This window comes from Castor canadensis, chromosome 3 (genome assembly GCF_047511655.1).
Source record: "Castor canadensis chromosome 3, mCasCan1.hap1v2, whole genome shotgun sequence".
NCBI lineage: Eukaryota > Metazoa > Chordata > Mammalia > Rodentia > Castoridae > Castor > Castor canadensis.
In genome coordinates this window covers 118,823,095-118,843,740 of record NC_133388.1, presented here as the reverse complement: position 1 = coordinate 118,843,740, position 20,646 = coordinate 118,823,095, and the positions used below count along the sequence as shown (strand labels likewise).

The 20,646-nt window shown below is 39.4% G+C and overlaps 1 protein-coding gene across 18 annotated transcripts in view; it reads left to right on the top strand.

The window, feature by feature from the left end:
• Positions 1–20,646, top strand: part of Sulf1 (sulfatase 1) — a 154,989-nt gene that overhangs the window by 98,788 nt on the left and 35,555 nt on the right. For 17 of the 18 annotated variants that reach the window (XM_020182619.2, XM_074068557.1, XM_074068559.1 and 14 more), the window contains 4 exons: positions 6,648–6,799; positions 9,322–9,491; positions 18,450–18,600; positions 19,443–19,618. In XM_020182619.2, coding sequence (XP_020038208.2) covers positions 6,648–6,799; positions 9,322–9,491; positions 18,450–18,600; positions 19,443–19,618 — 649 coding nt within the window. The remainder of the gene's footprint in view (positions 1–6,647; positions 6,800–9,321; positions 9,492–18,449; positions 18,601–19,442; positions 19,619–20,646) is intronic. The other variant, XM_074068560.1, reaches the window with a different exon arrangement.

Here is a 20,646-nt window from a genome sequence, read left to right as displayed (position 1 = left end):
TAGGGTTCATAGACGGCAAATGTACTTGGCTGGGTTTTATAACTGAAGTGGGGTTTCAAATTCTGTGTAACCAGCTCAGAAGCACGATCACAAATGGTCCCCTAATGCCTGGTTCCTGATTTTAACCATCAAATTGTGTTTTGCTCATGGGAAGTGTTGTGGGAAATCAGTGCCTTTGGACTCCCAGGCTCCCTGTCATTTAATTCCTAGCAGCAGACATGGGGCTTGAAGAACTGACTAGAGCTCTCACTGAAACCAGAGTATATGGATGATATCTGCCTGAGAAATAGAGGTGCAGTGTGAGACAGAGCCCTATCGGGTCTAGTGTAGTCGAATAGCGCATGCTGATTTGTTTTAGGAAAGGTGAGGAAGAAAGGAATTGGCTTTTGCAGCCTACCTCCTTTACCACCTACTCTCACCTAGTCCTCCTCTGTTACATTAAAGAAAACAAGGGTTAATTATCAAAAGTCACAAGCCTGTCAGTGGCAGAATGAGCCCAGTACATACATCTGACACCCAAGTCCTTCCTCTTTCCAGGATCTTATTTCTGTACATATTCTATCCTGCCTTGTTCCAAAATGACTTTAAGAGACACATAAAACATAATAGGGTGCAAAACAACAGCGACCCTGGCAAACAGAAACAAAGGGACATACCTAGTTAAGGCAAAGTTTGACATAAAAACTAAATGCCATGGAGTGGGGAAAAGCATGTTTGGAACTAAGCTTCCAGGTGCAAAAGCAAAAATGGAAACACTATCCCTTGAAAAGGTTATTGGGTCACCAGGATAAAAACAAATCAGTTACTTCTAAGAACCATACAGTATTCTTGTACTTATTTCAATTATATTCCTATGATGGATTAGAATGGCTTGACTATAAAACTCAGAGATAATAAAGTGTTAATTTGTATTTATTTTTTGGAGATGAGGTCTTGCTATGTAGCCCAGGCTATTAACTCTTGATGTCCTGCCTCGGCCTCCTGAGTGCTGAAATTGCAGGAGTACTCCAACATGCCTGGGAATAATTTAGTTTGATCCTTAATTTTCAGAGGAGCAAATGTACACCCAAAAGATTAAAGTGACTTGCTGAAGTTGTAATGGTTATAATGGTTTTCAGGTTCTGTCCAGGATGAAGCTGCATGCACTAAGGTGTCCTAATGAGGACGTGGGTCCTATTTCAGCAGCCCTGCAAGCCAGCTTTAGCGTGGTCCTTCCAGGGATAGAGATTTGCTCCTGGAAGCCAAGCCTGATTCTATAGCCAGCCATTTTCTCAGGGGTGAGACACATAGGTTATAACAGATAGTGAGTTCCCTTCTAACATAAAAGGAACTCTTGAAGGGAGCAAGGACTTTCCAAATGCTTAGCAGTACTAACAGGATACCATGTACTCAAGATAATAAAATGGTAGTGATAGAGATCAATATTAAATTATATTTATCTTTGATGAGAAAATATGGTAGTATCTCAGAATTAGGAGGTGATCTTTAGATGTTTTTGTGACAGTGACCCATTTGAAAGTACACATATAAGCACAAAAGAATGATAGGCATGTGAGGAAATGAAGAGATTGGTTAGTAGATAGTAAACCAACACAATTATTTATGAAATACTAAACCAATGGGAAAACGTATAAAGATTTTATTGCTTTCCTAATTATGAGTTTGTTAACTTGGAATATTTTGTTGTAAACCTAAGGACAGATAATAAGGGAAACTGAAATATGTATGATACATAAGTAACCACCTAGAGCAAGGCACAAAGAGGCAATGAGTTTTATGAACAAGTCAAAAAAGACAAAGTACTAAGTGGCTTATTTTGGAAGGCCTCCAGAATACATGGGTTTAAATAAATCGAATTGATCCAATTTTACATTTACCATTGTATGACATGATTTTTCTTTTGCAGAACTTAAGCATATTTTTTGGATTGGTCGTAGCCTAAATTTTTCTCACTTTACTCATGGAAAATATGAGTTTATAAGAGCTTAAGTGTTTAAGAAAGGAAAAATACAGTAACAATTCTATTAAGCTTTGTTCTGGCAAAGTGAAGTGGGAACAATATGGTTCATCTATTATTATCTATCTGCTAAAAATCAGTTAAATTTCTCAGGAGGGGATAAACATTAATAGAAAATGTATCATAAATTTTAAGGTAAAAACAACCATCCATGATTAAGAGGAAACATTGAACGTAAGGAAAACCATCCTAGCTGCCTTTCATTTGTTTTGAAGGCTTTGGTCAGTTTTCCAACTATGTAATGCAGAGATTGGCCCAGAATGTTCCTAAATTTTCTTTCCTGTCCAACAACATATTGCAGCTTTATCGTACTGACTGAAGTAATTATGTGGATTTGTAAAAAATTATGTTATTCAAATCATAGCACACAGTATATAAAATTACAAAAGAATTGAATTTTAGTCACAGTAATTCTGCTTCATACCTCCAATGGAAGGGGCAGGAGATCTGCAATAGGGTCTCTCTGTGTTGCCCACCCTGGCCCCAAACTCATGGATTCAATCAATCCTCATACTTCAGTTTCCTGAATAGCTGGGGCTACAGGCACATGACCCTGTGCCTAGCTTTGCAATTAGTTGTTTGCAAAGAATTCTTTTGTAACAGATAAATTTAGATAAATTAATCTACCTTTTAACTTCCTATCTTTTTACATTATAAATTTTATGTTACTTATAGCAGGTATATTTATTTATTTATTTATTCTCTAGTATGGGATTTATTTAAATGCAGAGTTCACTAAAGTAAGACAACCTAGTTTTCTTATTCTTATGGATTGTGGTATTACAGATTTTTTAATAGGTATGTGAACATGAAATGAAGCATACATTTATTGAACCACAGTGTGTCTAGAACTACAGCAGATACTTCAGTATGAAAAGATACTGCCTGTCTTCACTAGACCTACAATCCAGTTGGAAAAAACAAACCCATGAATGAAAATGGACACAAATCATAATTTTAACTTGGTTCAGAATTATGCATACTTACAGTTACTACGGTGAAATCCTGCCACCCCAAGCCTATCGATTACATGGAGTAAAATTACAATAAATATATCATTCAATCTATTAAATAAGGTGTAACTTCTCTGAAGCATCAGGTATTCTATGCAGATGCTATGGCTGACTTAAAAACAAATGCCCTTGCTTCAAATAGTTAAAAGAAATTTTTCTAAGGATTATGTAACAGGTAGACCTAGACAGAAAGTACCATGGCCTCCAGCCAACAATAATTATAATCAGGGCTTTCTTATCTTTCTCCTATCATCCAGTCTTGAAACGGCTGTGAAGGTATGTATTTAATGGCACCCAAAAGAAGAGAAATGACATAGAAAGTCAGATGAATGTCTTGTTAGCAATGTATTCAAATAGTTATAGCTGAGTTCAACTGCCAATGCGACAGGATTGAAAAACTTCACACTCTCCAGAACTTATACAAAGACATCATGGTAATATGAGCCAGAAAAAAAAAAAAAAAGCTCACCTTAGGGAGAGACAAAGAGATTCAATACACCTGGAGGAAAAGAATTAGAAGCCCAGATAATCAATTGCAGAGTACTACCAGGAAATGCTATGTCCAGAGAGGCCAGGGGTGATCACAAATGAGATTAAATGTCACAGGGCAGTAAGGAGCAGTGAAAGTGGGCGGAGTAACTTGTGGCTGGCAGCGCCGGGTGCTGTTTTGTCACACAGGGCTTGGTCTCTCTTGGACCACTGTGATAGGTGAGGGCACATCTGAATCCTAAGTACATTTCTCACACTCCATTAACACAAAGACACAGAAAACCTGGAGGGAGTTCTGAGGCAGTAACAAGGGCTATTAGGAGACTTGAAGGAGTCCTTTAAAAGGGGAGGATTAAGGCAAAGGGCAACAGCCATGGCAATGGGCAGAAACAGTACAAAGTGACCTAAAAAGTAAAACAGCGCAGGAAGGGTAGGAAGGACAGGTATGGCTGCCCTAGGAGGAAAACCCACCAAAAGTAGCAGGAAAATGGAAGCCAAATGGGAAAGAATTTATTTCCACAAAATAAGTCATCGTAGGAGGCAAAAAACCCAAAACAACAACAACAAAAAAACCACCTCTCAAGATGCTTGCAAATGCATGATACAGGACAACAGAGCAAGGTTTCCTTGTACAGCAGGATGGTAAGATATTTAAAATGAGAAGACATAGTGGAAAAGATAACAGCAATGGTGACACCTAATATAATAATAATACTAAGAGTAGCAGCACTTCATAAGCCTGTGATCTGTGCCAGACACTGCTTAAGTGCTTTACCTATGGATTAACTCATTTGTCCTCACAACCATCTTGCCACTGTTCTTATCATCATATCTTGACAGAGATGAGAGGAGCAGAGGTAAATGAACTTGCCTGTGGATGAATAGCTAGCAAGAAGCACAGCCAGGATTTGAACCCAGGCAGGCTGGCTCTAAGGTGTATAGTCTATGCTTTTTTACCTCTTTGAAAACAAAAGGACAGAAATGTAGGATAAACCCCTGGGGATAAGGAGGAGGGCCCAAGTTTATTAAGTATAAAGCTGCTGTCAACAGGCCCCTTCTGAACTAACCATACACAGGGTATGCCCCGGTCTGCTGCCTGTAATTCCAAGTCATGTTGTGTTTTGTTGGAAAAGGAAAATCATCTTGTGGTTCTCTGTGAAAAGGCCAAGTACTCACTAAAGACAAGAATTCTTCCTGCAAATAGTCAGCTTGGAGGAAAATCCTAAGCCACCTGACATTTTGTCCTACACTCATCAACCTGCTTGGGAGCTGGGGCAGAATTCTCAAGCAGTGGGCACTTGACTAGCTGACCACTGGATTGGTTCATTCATCCACAGATTCAACAAGAAAACATCCTGTCAGCAAGTAAACACACAGTGCCATGTTTCTCAGACTTGAGTCCAGATTGCTTCCAAAGAAAGTAAAACTAAGGAGAAATACTAACTTCAGAAGCTCTGAAGCTCTGTTCTATGTAAATATTTTTAGAAGACCAAATCAGCTTAAAACACTTGTAATTCAAGTAAAAACATGAAGATTTAAAATCTAGAATTTATAGAATCCCTAGATTATGGTGGAAGTAAAGTAAATTTAAAAGGGAAAACGGTTCATTCCATTTTGGATGGTTGCTCTAAGGAACAAGTAAAACATTCCCACAGAGAAGCTCTGTATGTAGTTGTAAGTCAAAGATGAAAGCAAACTAAATGACTATCACACATAGATACTCAGTGTTTAAGATTCAAAAATGTGTGCTTTAAGACCAAGGCCAATAAAGGCCTCAGTTCTAGGATCTCTTTTTTCATTCCAAGCTGTATAAATAAGTGGTGGCACCTATGAAGCCTGCTAAGTTGTAGCCAGGTATGGTGGTGCACACCTGTAATCTCAGCACTCTAGAGGCCACAGCAAGAATATGTGAATTCCAGGCCAGTTGCAACATGATCTCTCTCTAAACAAAAGCATTGCAAAGATCAGAAAAACTAAAACTTGGATATGTGTATATGTGTATGTATAATATATGTATGCATGTATATATACCCATATAGCTACATAGCTCTGTACATGCATATGTAAAATAAAGTTTTCTGGATAAATAGGGTAACCAAACATTTACGTTTACCCAAAATAGTGCTTGTTTCCTAGTATAACTACAAGAATTGGAAGAAGTACTCTCTTTCTCTCTCAAAACTGTCCAAACAATGCCTTTAGTGCTACCCTTCTGATGATTTTAAGGTATTTGGCTTTAATATATAAGCCAATCTGTTGCTGAAATCCCAGCCTCCTCTTTTCTTCTTTTCCCTCTCTTACTTGTTTTCTTCAGCACAGGACAAAATTCACATTCTTCCTTCCTGAAGAATGGTGGCCTTTCTTGGATGTGACATTCCAAAATTACACATGTGAAGTCCTTCCAGGGGCCTTTTTAATGAGTAGTGCTGATTTGTGTCACAGAGACTACCATAATACTATCATCCTATGAATATTAGTAATCTGTATAGCAAGTCTGTGGTGCCAGAATTTGTTATTATCAATAGTTGATGTGCACATCCATAAAATACACATAACATAAATACAACATGGAAACCCTGACCATGGGCATAAAAATGGAGTTTACCATGGTTCCTGACTTTGGAAAATTGGTATTTTCTGGATACATGAGACCCAAGATGAGCTTTTCAATAGTATTTCTGTAATGCACCACTCTCAAAGTAAATTAGACAACTTAATTTTGTCACAAAGACTGAACTTTCAGTTCTCTAATAGTTACCCAATGGTAGCATCCCATATCTCACACTGGCAACCTCCCTGATTGTTACCTCAACTTAACAAAAAATGATATTCTGGTTTTATTCCAGGAGGACCATAAGAAATAGATTCCCCAGTGTGCTATAATCATTATGGTGATTTTATTGAACCATAATCCATGTTCTTCAATGCTACTTACATTTATTCAAAAGGAAAATGTGTCGCTTTGCCAAAGAACTGAAGAACACTATTATTATTTTGGCATTGCTGTTACCTAGATTAATTTTCATTTCACCATCACTTTTTCAAATCATATTTTCATATTTATGCATTTGTTTGTGATTAATCATCTTACATGAGAACATAATCCTTTTTTTTCTCCCCCATTGCAGCCTTTTTTGGAAAATACCTCAATGAATATAATGGCAGTTACATCCCTCCTGGGTGGCGAGAATGGCTTGGATTAATCAAGAATTCTCGTTTCTATAATTACACTGTTTGTCGCAATGGCATCAAAGAAAAGCATGGATTTGATTATGCAAAGGTAATTTTCAGGCACTTTTACACTGCACCAATTTACTTTGTGCATAATGGGGAAAAGCCATTTTCAGTGAGTTAAAGTATCCACAAGATTGGCTTTCTATGCTCTCACAATGTTAGAATGAGAAATTTTAAGGTAATTTTCAACTCCAGGCAAGAATGGGACTCTTCAAATAACACTGCCTTTGTAGAGTGATTTTCCTCCCTCATTAGGGTGAATGGCAATCAGCCTTTGATGAAAGTATCATCAAGAAAATCATACATCCTCTGGTCTGTCTTGTGATAATTTTTGTTTTTCCTTCTCTCTGGAAGGCTTGTCCACATAATCAAATGTTCATCTTGTACTGTTTTGCTTTTCAATGGATTGAAAGCATATTTTGTCTGGGGCTTCAGATTTAGATGTAAAAATAAAGACGACAAGCTCAATAACTTAAGACTGGGAAACAACACTACTTGTTTTTACTCCTGTCTGCCCAAGCTTAGTCCATGTGACAAGGATACCTGCCCCATGGCAGTCAAGAGTCTATAAGTCTCTAATGCTATTAACTGTGGGATTTCCAAATCAGTTTATAGAAACTGAAATTGGCCCCTTTCATGGGTCTCTCTAACAACAGGATCAGGTTTGACTTTAAAATTCACAAAGATGTGTGATTGCTAACTTAAATTGAATTTTTTTCCCAGATAATGAGAGAGAAAGGGAAAATATCTTTGAATTTAGGCTGCTAATTTGCTTTAAAATACTCCTCTCCCTTTTTGTACCCATCTCTTTCTCATTTTCCTTAAAGAAGCCAAGAATCAGCTCAAACTAGCTAGCTTGAACCCTTGGTAGAAACAGAAAGAGGGAATTTGATTTAATGTTGTTGGCAGAAATGGAAAGAGAGAACTTGATTTAATGGCGTTGGCACACTGCTGTCTTTATACTTGGCCTGATTTGAGCACAAGGGACTTGAAGAGGGAGATAAGGTGTAAGGACAGATTTTTCATACCCTTCAGAAAAACAATGAATGCAAATGAATTCACAAACCCTGCTAATAGGCTTCTAGACTCATCAAAGTTGAGAGCTGGCAGGGACCGTGAAAGCAAATTTGAGCCATGTCCTCATTTTAAAAGATGAAGAAAATCAGGCTACAGTGGTTCAACCACTCACGTACCCTGGGTCACTTCCCTGGTCGTGGATACAATCACTGCGTGCAAACGATGTGTGCCACGTGCACTAATTGCCACTGCTATCATTTTCTATCTGTGGGGACGCTTTTCATGCTCCTGTTTAAGCTATTAACCTTTCATTCCCTGTTGTCCTAAGGAGAGCAAAGTAGTCAAGATCCTCTCCAAATTCTCAATCAGCGTAACTTGCACATTACCACAGCTGATTAAGCGTCAAAGACAACTGTGTCTGGAAAGAACATGTATCTTCTTTTTTTCTTTCTTTTTTTAAGTAAGGAAAGAAATGAAACAGACACCCTGTGGCAAAAGGGAACAACCTGTGGGCCTGTCCTAACAATGACCTACGACACAGATTTTTTTCCTTCTAGTTCTGCTTTTGCAGCTGTTCTAGTCCTTAAATCCACGACATGTGACTAGCCATGCCTGGAATCTCTGACATAGTAAACATTGCCTCGAACTTCTTGAATAAACTTTATACTGGCCCCCTAGGCCAATGAGACACACCTAGAGGAAGCAGAGGTGGTTCAATTTAAGTTTTCATCCTCTCTTTCCCTTTCGTTCTAGTTCCTCTCTCTCCTCCCTCTACAGACGTGCAGCACCCCCTTGACTGTGGGTTAAGTCATTTTTATTAGCGAGTCAGGTTCTAATCCCAGCAGCTATATGACTTTAGTTGTGCAATTAACACAGTATAATCTGCAGGAAATCAACTGTTCCTCATATTTAAGTGTTTCAAGTCAATTAATTGATAAAATGTTGCAGCTTTTCCCTGTGCACCAGAATTTTGGCCATGGCTTTGGTTAGCAATTATTGTGTTTTTTCCACAGGTGAATTTTTAATTTGAAGGAAAGATTCTTCCTTGTTTTTGTGTATTTGTGTGCATCAGCGTGTGTGCATGAGTATGTGTTCATGAGGGAGCGTGTTTATGTGTGTGTGTGTTCTGCCACTACGAATTTGAAGTGGGCGTGGGTGTTTCCTTCCCTTGAAGTAATTAAATTTGTTGCCAGTGAATTACATCAGTGAAACCTGAGAATGAAACATGTATCCGGTGTTTCATGTGCTCTTGCCCTTGGATTGCCAGGTCTAAACATTACCTTGGGCAAATATGACTTGCCTTTTTTCTTCCCTAATTGCTAAATTGTACATTATTTAAAATACATTGGTTTTTTTTTTGTTTTTTGCATGTTACTAAGCCAGCAACCCTAGAAATTAATGGCAACTGATTTTCTCTTTTTTTGAAGACATTGCTGCCTCCAACCTTACCTCTGCGTTCAGTGAGTTGCTTCTGAGGAAAGCAGTGTTCAAATGTGATCTGATGACTGTCCCTTTTTGTAATTTTTGTTTTGTGTCAAATGTATGTTTCAGGACTACTTCACAGACTTAATCACTAACGAGAGCATTAATTACTTCAGAATGTCTAAGAGAATGTATCCCCATAGGCCCATTATGATGGTGATCAGCCACGCTGCGCCCCACGGCCCTGAGGACTCGGCCCCACAGTTTTCAAAACTGTACCCCAATGCTTCCCAACACATGTGAGTATTGACATCAACACTGCCCTGCCAAGCACACACCCTTTCCTTTGTTCCCACCCTGATTCTCGCTTTTACCCCATTTTCCTCTACCGTGCCTAGCCACATGGCAGAAAACCAGTGTCCATCATGACAGGATGATAACCTGAGTACGCCCCAAGGAACAGACAGAGCCGCCAGACCTGAAACAGAGCTTTGTGCAAGTGGATTGGTCAGGAGTCACATTTCCAACCTCTACCAGTAGTTAAATGAAGACACGCCCTTTGGTGAACAGGGGCATTTTTACCTAGAGTTCCGTTTCGATGGCTTGAGTAATATTCACTAGTATGACCTACCTCTAATAACCGCGATCTCATGGTATGCCTTCACAGCTGGCTACAGAAGAAGCCTGAGTTTGTTTTCCAGGCAAACAGTACAGCAGCTTTGCTGCAGATGCGCAATTAGAATTGCACAGAAAGCAGCTTGAGTGGCTGGCCCAGGAGGCCTTCTCAAGTCACGGCTTTAAAATAACCTGATGTTTCATTTTGAGAGGCAGAAGTCTTAAGAGGAAGGGCTGGGGAGGTGAAGGCAAGGCCCTGATGGCAGAGAGGGAGGACATGGTGAGGAGAGAGCTACAGTAAGCTGATAATCCTCACTAGGCAAGAGTGGAAAAGTCTGGGTGCCTTGGAAGCAAAGAACACAATTTTGTTGTTGACTCTGTCAACATGTTTCTTCCCAACCATTGCATCAACATGCAGTCTTCCACACCAAGCGGCTGGTGCTGGGTCTGACGAAAGCTCACCCATTAGAAAGGCAGGGAACAGGGAATTGCTAGCTTCTTTCTTTATCACAAACCTCCGAAGGTGTGTCTTAATCCATTTGTGCTTAAATAGCATCCCTTTTCATCCACACTGGCTTTTAGACAAGGTCACAGAAAGAAAGAACCTTAAGAAAATAGATCAGTAACTGCTGACAGCACTCTAGTTGCCTGGAAGAACCTCCTCTTTATATTCTTACTTTGTATCTTATTATAACTAATTGACTGGTGACTACAGATATCATATCAAGTGATTTAGACTAGAAAGAAGGAGGTCATAGCTGAGTTGGGGAAAGAACTAACAAGAAATGTGAAACCAAGATGGCCCTTACTGAGCATGTCAAGGAAACTGGAGGATACAGTATTTTGTTGCTGTTGTTTTGTTTTGTTATGTTTTGTGGTACTAGAATTTGAACTCAGGGTCTTGCCCTTGCTAGATAGGTGCTCTACCACTTGAGCCACACGTCCAACAAATGTTTTATTGCATGAAATATGGTGATTTATAAAGAAGGTTGCCCTGAGCCATTGTGGTTTAGAATCAGCTCCGTGGGCAGATACACAAACCTCTGAAGTTCTTACCCTACAGGGAATTCTGCAAATAAATTTATGAATGAAGCTATTTGGCGAGTGGCTCTCTTTAATAACAGATTTGGCAATCAGCTGATTCAGTGAAAGGATGCATGGAAGTTTCCACCATACCCTGAAACCTACCTTTTCCCTTTTCCTTTGAATCAGAAATCTCTGTGTACCTTACTTTGTTGCATGGCCTAAGGTGACTTTCTACAACCATAAACCTTACAGGTGTTTCCCTGAGATTATGGAGAAGGGGTTGATAAAACATGATGTTTTGTGGTTCCTTAGAAGTTAGCCTGCCTTTGAAGCTTCAAGGTGAGGCCCTAAGCCTATGGGAAAATCAGCTGCAGGTCAAGAGGTTCTGACAGCTTGGTTGCATGTGCAACAGAAAGCAATCTGCAGTTCTCAGGGCCTCAGTAGTAACAGTTTTTCATTGTTGGAATCAGAGAGGCTATTATGTTCCACAAGTATTTAGGAGTGCTGCACAACACAGAGATGGGCTGATGGAGAATAGTGTATAACACACAGTAACCAGTAAGCTAGGGCAAGGGTTGACACACAGGGGCCCATAGTCCAAGTCTAGCTTGCCACCAGTTTTTGTTAATGAAGTTTATTGAAATAGACCCATGTTCTTTCATTTATATATTATCTGCAGCTGTTTCTAAGACACAAGTAGTTTGTGGCAAATACCATATGACCTGTGCTGCCTAAATGTTAAGCATTTGATCTTTTTGCAAAGTAAGTTTGTCCTGATTCCTGTTTTAGGGGAAAGACAGGCAATTGTCCAAATAGCCATATCACCAGTAGTACCAGAAGTGGCAAGTGCAGATCAGGCAGTCATGGAATTGTGGAACTTTGGAAAGAAAGTATCTGGGGAGAACTAAATTTTATGGATAAAGAGGCATTCAAAGTGGGTTTCAAAGGATGGGGAACTGCTGGGCATGGTTGGGCATGCTTAGAATCTCAGCTATGTGGGAAGCAGAAGCAAGAGGATCTGGAGTTAAAGGCCAGTTTGGGGGCAAAATTAGCAACACCTTGTCTCAAAATCAAAATGGCTCAAGTGGTAAAATGTTTGCCTAGCATAGGCAAAGCCCTCTGTTCAATACCCAGTACTGCCAAAAAAACCAAAAACAAAAACAAGAGCGAGAGAGAAAAGATAGGGGAAATGACTGCAGGTAGTGGGTAGATGGTTTCGGGACAGATTATGGCATAGACAAAGATATAAGCAGGACAATGTAAGATGTGACTTAGGAACTTGACAAAGGGTGCAAAGAAAACAATAAAACCTTCTTTTTAAGAAAACACTTGCAAAATATTAGGAACTTCAGTGAGTTTGCATGTAACAAGGGCAATAACAAATTATGAGTCCACGTGGTTATTCCCACATGCAAATGGATTCATTTATTCCTTTTTAGTTCAAATGAATCAGCTAACCATTGGTTTGATATGATATGATTTGATTTGATAAAGAAAAATCTATTCATGCAGAGGGCAAAATAGTTGGGCCTTAGCTGTCTTCACTATGCTCTGAGAAGTTTCTTCAGCCCCTCAGAAACTTGCGGGGCACCGGTGGCTCACGCCTGTAATCCTAGCTACTCAGGAGGCAGAGATCAGGAAGATTGTAGTTAGAAGCCAGTGAGGTTCGAGACCCTATCTCGAAAAACCCTTCACACAAATAGGGCTGGTGGAGTGGCTCAAGGTGAAGGCCCTGAGTTCAAAGCCCACTACCACAAATATAAAAAAGAACCTCCAGAATCTCATCTGCAAAATGGGAATCGGATCACTACCTTGATGTGTGTCATGAATAAATCTTCAGAGAGGCAATGTAGGTGAAGTCACCACAGTGCTGGGTACATAGAAGCTTCTCCACCCTCCATCAGAGTTAATCTTATTGGGTTTTCTAATGTGATGAGCCATGCACAGCTGCCAATGTGTTACGGGATCTTTCTTATCCTTCAAGAAGTACAGTTTCATACTGCTGAACTTAAGGTTTAGGGGAAGTAGCGAGAGAAATGACTGTGCTGTGCTTTATCCATGGTGACAAGGCACATCTCTTGACAAGCCAGGACTGCATCATGGTGAGCCTCTCACCATTCTAAAATAGCAGACAGGATAACACCCAGCGAGGCAGTGTTACCTCTTCCAGGTGTACGTGTGAGCTGTGGGTGAGTGCCAGTGTGGAGAACTGAATTCCGAGCCACAGAAAATGAAAATTCTTGTGGTTGGTGGATAATTCAGCTTCTCTTTGCAACAAAGACTTGGGCTTCGTGCACCTAGCAGGTGAAGATCTGCTCCATCTCCAGCAGGTCTTCAATACCTCCAATTCCTGGCATCTTTGTTGTGAGGTTTCCCTGGCTGCTGCTGGAGGAAAAGGCTGGAGGGAGAGAGTGTGCGCCCGTGTGGCATCCAGTGAGTGCACAGGTTCACACAAAAGGAGTGAGACAAATTGCAGACAAGCTGCCAGTTGCTGAATGACCAGTTTCCTTAGCGAAAACATCAGCAGCCCATTCAAGCAACGGGATGTAAGAAGTTAAGTGTTTTGCAGAAATACTTGGCTGGGCCCAGTGAAAACAGCAAGGAGCTGTAAGACTGGCCCCTGATCTGGGGAAGCTAATCACATAAACATTTTGCTTATCTTCCCACCATGCCAGGTTTGCTCAGGTCACATCCTAGCCACAATTAATGTAGGAGGTGGTTTCTGTGTATTTGCACAATTCTAATTAGTGTTTAAAAGACTCTAAATTATTCTTATCTTATGCCTGTAATCAAGATCATTTGGTATTATCCTACATGTGTTCAAATGTTACCTATCTAAAGACATTTGAAGTCAGGTGGGGAATATCTCCATAAAGGCAATTAAGTAAGTTCAATTTTAGTGAAAATCGAGATGGTGTGGCTTGGGAAGATGAGTATAGAATTTCCAATTTAATGCTTTCAGTGTGCCTCTTAAACCTGTACAAATGGCTTGTTCTGAAGCATGAGACCTATTTTATTTCTCAGGGAATGATGGTCCTGCTACCAGTATCCTTTAAGAGTTTGATTATCAGTGTTTTTGTTGTTGTTTGAGACTAAACAAATGGAAAAAACACATGTTCAAATATAAAACACAAGAAGTGTATTTCCACTGCAATGACAGCAAAGGCCATCAGCAGTAAAAATGAACTGCTAAGATCCCTGTGATGCCCTAGGTATGGATTTAATACATAATACATGCATCTCTTGAAACTATTTCTTTCTTAGCAACTTATTCTCCTATGATACTTGTCTGTTAAAGAAAAGGGTGACTCTATTGACTTTCAGAATTCTTATTCCTATTTTGTCAATAAGTAATGCTGAAAAGAGAATCCAGCCCCAAAGAGAATTTATGTGATGGAGAGGACTGAACATGAAAATGGGTGGTCAGGGAACTGAACTCCAAAGCCAAATAAGCAATGGCCAGAGAAGAGTGGTGTGCAGAGAAGCCTTGCTGGGCAAAGTTATAACTTTTAAATTCAGGAATAGTCTATGGAGGACTGCAGGTATGTTTTCTTGGGAGTATAATTTCTAGGATGCACAGGTCAGGGTAAAACCTAATAGTATAGACAATAAAAAGTCTTAGCAGGCTAGACATGTGTACTATACTTCTGACACGGATTTTTTCTTAGCATAAATTAATTTTACAAAGGGGTTTCATTGTGATATTTACATACATGCATAAAATATAGTTTGATCAAATTCACCCCCTCTATATTACTCTTTTCTGAATCCCCTTCTTGTTTAATGGTAATATAATGCAACTACGATCATATTCAACCCACATCACCCTCTCCTTTCAGATTTTGTTTTTAAAGAAAGCAATAGAAACCCCAAAATGACAGTCTGGTCCTTTGTCCTTTTGTTCTTAAAGCAACAGGGAATGTTATCTACCTTTTCAGTAATGCAGCCAATGTGCTTTAGAGGGTGAGACTTTGTATTTGCACAAAAGTTGACATTCAGGAACTGCAGGGAGATCCCTAGGTGGGAAACAGAATGTTTTAAATTAGGATGAATGTTAAAGATTGCAGGATTTACTTTTGATAAGAAGGAATGTGCTTACCAGTTCTCCTTTTAATGGCTGTGATTTTGAGATTCTTTTTGGTGACATGGTTTGGGACTCTGGTCAAGGTGACACTAGATAGAGTAGGAGCACTGTCAGAGAGCTGCCAATTTGTGCACTTTATCTTTTCATTTGTACTATGGGAATAAGATGCCTTAATGAGCAATTACCTGATAAGCTCTCTCCCCCCTACCTATAAGGAAGGTACGGTGTACTCCCATAATTCCATCTCTGGAGTCAACAAAATCTCTTAATCCTCACAAGAACTCTTCAGAGTTGTTACTCTTATGAAGCAGATGAGGAAACTGAGGCTTAAACCAAAAAGAAAACATTGTCCAGAATTGCATTGTAGTAGGTAAGAAGAGTTGGGATGGAAAATGAGATCTGATTCCAAAACCTCATGGAATAACTGCATGTGTACTTTTTTCCACTTTAACCTAAAACACTCCCCTGCTACTTTCAGTGGCTTGTGTTCCAGCTGACAGCTCCAGGCCCTGTTTGAACAGTTTTAAGTCAATCCCTAGTTAGGGAAGGAAGCCTTAATTATCACTGGGGGACAGAAGGCTGCATCTTCAAGGAATTTGGCAGATCTCAGCAGGAGGCGACCACAGGCCTTTGGCAAAAGATTACTTTTCAACAGCATTGTCAACTCCAGCAACCTTGCACCTTCCACCTGCAGACCCCTGAACAGCTGCTGTTCTGGGGAAGCAGTGGCAGTCTGTTTTCCTTTAAAAGGCAAATGCACGTCCCCCTCCTTGCCACCCTCCGGATCCCACCTGGAATTTCATCCCTGGAGCGAGAGGTCATCCTCCACATCCAGAAATTCAGAAAAATAAAGTAGGGAGGGGTAGGAAGCTTTGACAATAGGCCTCCAACTCTCCCTTTTAATATAAGCCAGATTTAACATATGTCATTCGGTAAATCCGGGAGTTCGATTTGAGGCTTATAATTTGCTGCAAGCTTCCCTGCTCCTCAAAGTGAGGTGGGACTGCCCCAAGCACATCAAGGTAACTGCTGGAAGATGTAATTTGCCCACTGTGAGCCTGCAGGCTGGTTCCCTATTGTAATTTTTATTTGCGTTGAGGTTTTGTGGTTTTAAAAAAGTCAACTAGATTTATTTTTAAATTAAGCCAACCCAACATCAAAGGCAGTAAGAGGAGGATGTTTATTATAAAGAAGCCCTGTGTAATCTTTTATAGCTGTATTCTCTTTCAGGGCACGTATCAGTAAATGGTTAGGAGACCTTTCACGACCAACCTGTTGTATTTCTCTGACCTCAAACTACCCCCGTGGGTGAAAAACCCTTTGCAAAAGGATTTAGAAGCCCTTCTCTCCTTCTCCTCAACCTTTTAATCTAATCCTGTTTGTAACTCGACATGCTTCATGAAGAATGAGAAGCATGGACTTCAGCCCTTATCCACAGCCTTCCCACTGGGCTTTACTTCTTCATAGGCGGAATCCTTTCAGGCCAAAAAACAGGGCTATTTGGTCCATAAATCATTTATTTAGTAGGCAGAAGAAAATTTATGTAGAAAGCTTCTCTTTTAAAAAAAAAAAAAAGACAGGTGATACCTGAAAAGTTTGTATTTTAATATTACAAGATGTTTTTCAACCCAGGTATTTGTATGCAATGTATTTGTTTATTAGCTCATGGAGGAGAAAATCGGGGGCCTCTCTTCTAGGCATTTTAAGTGATATCTATATCACTTAAACAAGAGAAGTGCCTTGAGCCCTATTTACAGATGAGCAAATCAAGCTGTACTCTCTTTTCCACTCTATAAAACTGTCCCTTTACATGGTAGTTGACTTATTCTTCTGAGAATAACTTGTGCACGTGAAGGAACAGTGTCTTCTGAGCTTAACTGGTACTTATGACATTGCTAATTAACCAGCATCTGTACTGATCATCAGGGTAACTTTGTGTAACTGGCAGGCAATGGAACCATGCTAGTACTTTCTAATGTAAGAAAGGAGGTTCTTGCAACTCTCCTAGGAGAAGAAAATATCTAACAAGTGACATTTATGTGGCTTAGTATGAGGAGAAGTTCTCAGTGTACAACCATGCATCTCAGAAACTCCAAATTTTTCCCCATTGGAAATTCACACAACTGCAGAATCAGTAGGTTACTCAGTCAAGTCTCCTGAAATCACTGGGTTTATAATGATTGGTTGTTCCTGAGGTCCCCTTCAGCCATCCTTACCCACAATCCTTTACTGACAGGTTTCTCTCCAGAACAGAGATGGGTAACCAGATTTCTCAATCAGCATAAACTGTTGTTTATTCTGTGAAACTGGTTATTTGTAAAATTACCATTTATGTTTAAAAGCCATCTCAGATGTAAGAAGCAACCTTCCCTTAATTTTTTGTTCATTTTGTTAAAACAAGTGAGCTTTGGAATTCAGTCTTGATTCTGTCACCTACTAATTTGAGAAGGGATTTCACTTTGCTAAGCCTTGGTTTTGTCATCTTTAGAATGGAGCTAGTAGACCTATTTCCCAGAACAACTGAGATAACTAAATGAGTTAATGTATTTAAAATACATTTAAAATTTTAAATTGCATGGTAAATACTCACAGCCCATATGCCTAATAACATTTAAAAAGTAGGTTCAAGTGACCTACAGTCTAGTGGAAAGTTCTCAGTTAAGGGCCTCTCTGCACTTCAGGAGCATGAGGTGGTAGCATCTAAGGAGTGGGAGAGGGAGTTGGATAAGGCTGCAGTGGGAAAGAGCCATATTGCATGAGTCCCCGAAGGAATGGACAAGATGCTACTGGGCTCTCTGCCATAGATTAACCATAGGCTTGAACTAACCTATCTGAGAACAACAGAACCTACTGCCCTGTGGTTAACAAAAATCATGCCCTATACCAGTATTGACTTGTCTAGGAAATGAATTGCTTGCTTGGTAAATGTGTAAGTTGCAGAAATAGTCTCGGTTATAATTCCAGAGAATCTAATTAAATTAATGGTTTTAAATATAACACTAAGAATGAGAAAAAACTCACAGAGATATATAAGTAATCAATAAAATGCTCTTAAGAGATTCGAGAGAAAAGATGTGTTGAGATTGTGATGTATCATCTTTCCACACATCTGTGACTCTTATTTAATAGGCTAATTAGCAATAAAACTTTTATGAGCTAACATCACCCTGAGAACATTCCTTCTGAACCACTGAGTTTTATCTGTAGGTTTGTAACAGAAGCATTATCATCTTGATGTGTTTCTTACACATTTTATTCACTGAACCCAAGTGAACTCGCACTAATTTCAAGTTTAGCTGCCACGTTTAGTTTTCTTAGTTTGGATTTATATACCTTCAGAGGATAAATGCTGTTTAGAGTGGTAAGGACTTCAGATCTTCTTATAAACACAAAGGGGGAGATTCTTGGGGGAAAAAATACTTCAGCAGTGTTATCTTTCTTAACTGATTACTTACTAACCTCTAACTTCAGCTATTTCCCTATATGACTAAATAAAAAAATACATATAAAATTCCTTTCTGGATATTTTCAGAACTCCTAGTTATAACTATGCACCAAATATGGATAAGCACTGGATTATGCAGTACACAGGACCAATGCTGCCCATCCACATGGAATTTACCAACGTTCTACAGCGCAAACGGCTCCAGACTTTGATGTCAGTGGATGATTCTGTGGAAAGGGTAAGAACATGAGCTGCCTCTCAGTGGTGGCTCTTGTTTAACTTCCTTTGTCTTTCCTGTTCTTTTTGTTTTCCAGCATCATGCTATGAGGGAGAGAGGAAGAGAGTCAGCAACTTGCTGATGCTCTTAGGAAACCAGTGACAGACGAAATAACAAGACATACCAAATCAGTGGTTACCCCCTCAAATATCTTCAGAAATTAAGCAAAGTAGGTTTAGTATAAGGCAATAGGAACTGGTAGTGACCGTGGTGAACTTAAAATTAAGTGCCTTGCCTAAGGCAAACAGCAACTACTCAGCCCCAGCTCAGTTTTGCCATGCAGAAATGTGAGTCATATATAGTTGAGTGTTCTGACTTTGTAAAAGAAGCCAGAAATAAATAAATAAATGAATAAATTGAAAATTTCTGAATTTTAAAATCTAGCATAAGCCAAATAAGACATGCCTGCATCAGGCTCAGAGGCAACCTCTTTTTAACTCTTGATAATTAGATAAAAGGGTGATGAAATTAAAATTTGATTTACAAATGCATTTTCAAAGCAAACTCTATAAAGTTTGGTAGTAAAGATTGTTTTATGTCTTCTTGTTATTTTTCCCAAAACACAAACAAAAACTTTAAGTGGGATGTGACAGATTCAAAAGAGTTACATTTCAAATGTATCATTGAACCTTTTCCCTCCAGGATTGTAAGCAGTTAGAAAATGTGGTTAGTGTTTGTTTGTCAGCCTTATTAAAGCAACTCATGGCTTTTAGAAAATAATGGGAAAAAGATTTGGGCGAAATTGTGGCTACACTATGGAATGTCATCTGCCATGTCACGACTGACTCCGTGCTGTGTTTCAGCTGTATGACATGCTTGTGGAGACGGGAGAGCTGGATAACACTTACATCATTTACACTGCCGACCACGGTTACCACATTGGGCAGTTTGGACTGGTCAAGGGGAAATCCATGCCATATGACTTTGATATTCGTGTGCCTTTCTTTATTCGTGGTCCAAGCGTAGAACCAGGATCAATGTACGTATTTTTCTGATTGCAGCATTTAGCTGTCGCAGTTCTTGTGCGTCTAAGATAATTCAATTACTAATCCAGCGTCTGGTTTCCTTTCATCCAAAACTAAAAAGGGTGTATGTAGGTTGGTAATTTAGAAGATGAAAACCTTTCTCTCCTGCCACATGTTAAATCAACTAAAGTATACCATTTAAAGAAAGAGGAAAAATAAGTGTATCGATGACTAATTCTCTCAAATTGACCAGAATGCATGTCATTTGGGACTGTGTAGATGTGACAGAATGTGGCCTTTCAGACCATCGTTTTTATCTTCTCTGAATCAGAGACACACACTTAACATTTTTAAAAGGTCAATACCGTCTTGGTTTTTAATTTTTAATACTGTTACTAAAGAATTTAAAGAAAAATGTTAAAATGCATGATTTTCCTTTAAAAAAAAAGATACTTAAAGGACACAAGTTCTCTTTGTCACCTTAGGCTGGTCACTGCATCCCTTTCCATCCCTGTTTTGCTATCATAAAGTGGGTATCATATGCCTAGCTGATCCTGTCAGAATGTTTTATATAAAATGAGATTGTATGTATGAAAGATTTATGGAGAGGATAAAAGAGTAGAAGAAAATTCAGAACAGCATCTAGCCTGCACCCTGACTTAACAGAGGAGAAGCAGGACACATGGTGTGAGGGCCTGTCTCAGGATCCCTGGTGCTGGAAGTTAGTGCCCAAAGCTCAGTAGTCTGCATCTGATCTGTAGGCTCCCTGTGCTGCTCAGCCACTCTACATCCTGGGACGGTGATGGGAAGAAGAAAAGTTTCTTTGAAAAATGTTATCTATCTCAAGATCATTGGAACCTTTTGAGAATTGTCATATCTAGTTAGAAAGTTTTATGTTTGAAAGACATGGTAGCACTGAATTGGAGTCAACTCTGAAACCTGGTGCCCTTTGTTAGAATATTGACTTTAAAGGCCTATTCAGCAGAGGAATTTTAGGTATAGACTGTTGGGTTTTGGGTTTTAGGAAAAAAACATCCATCCT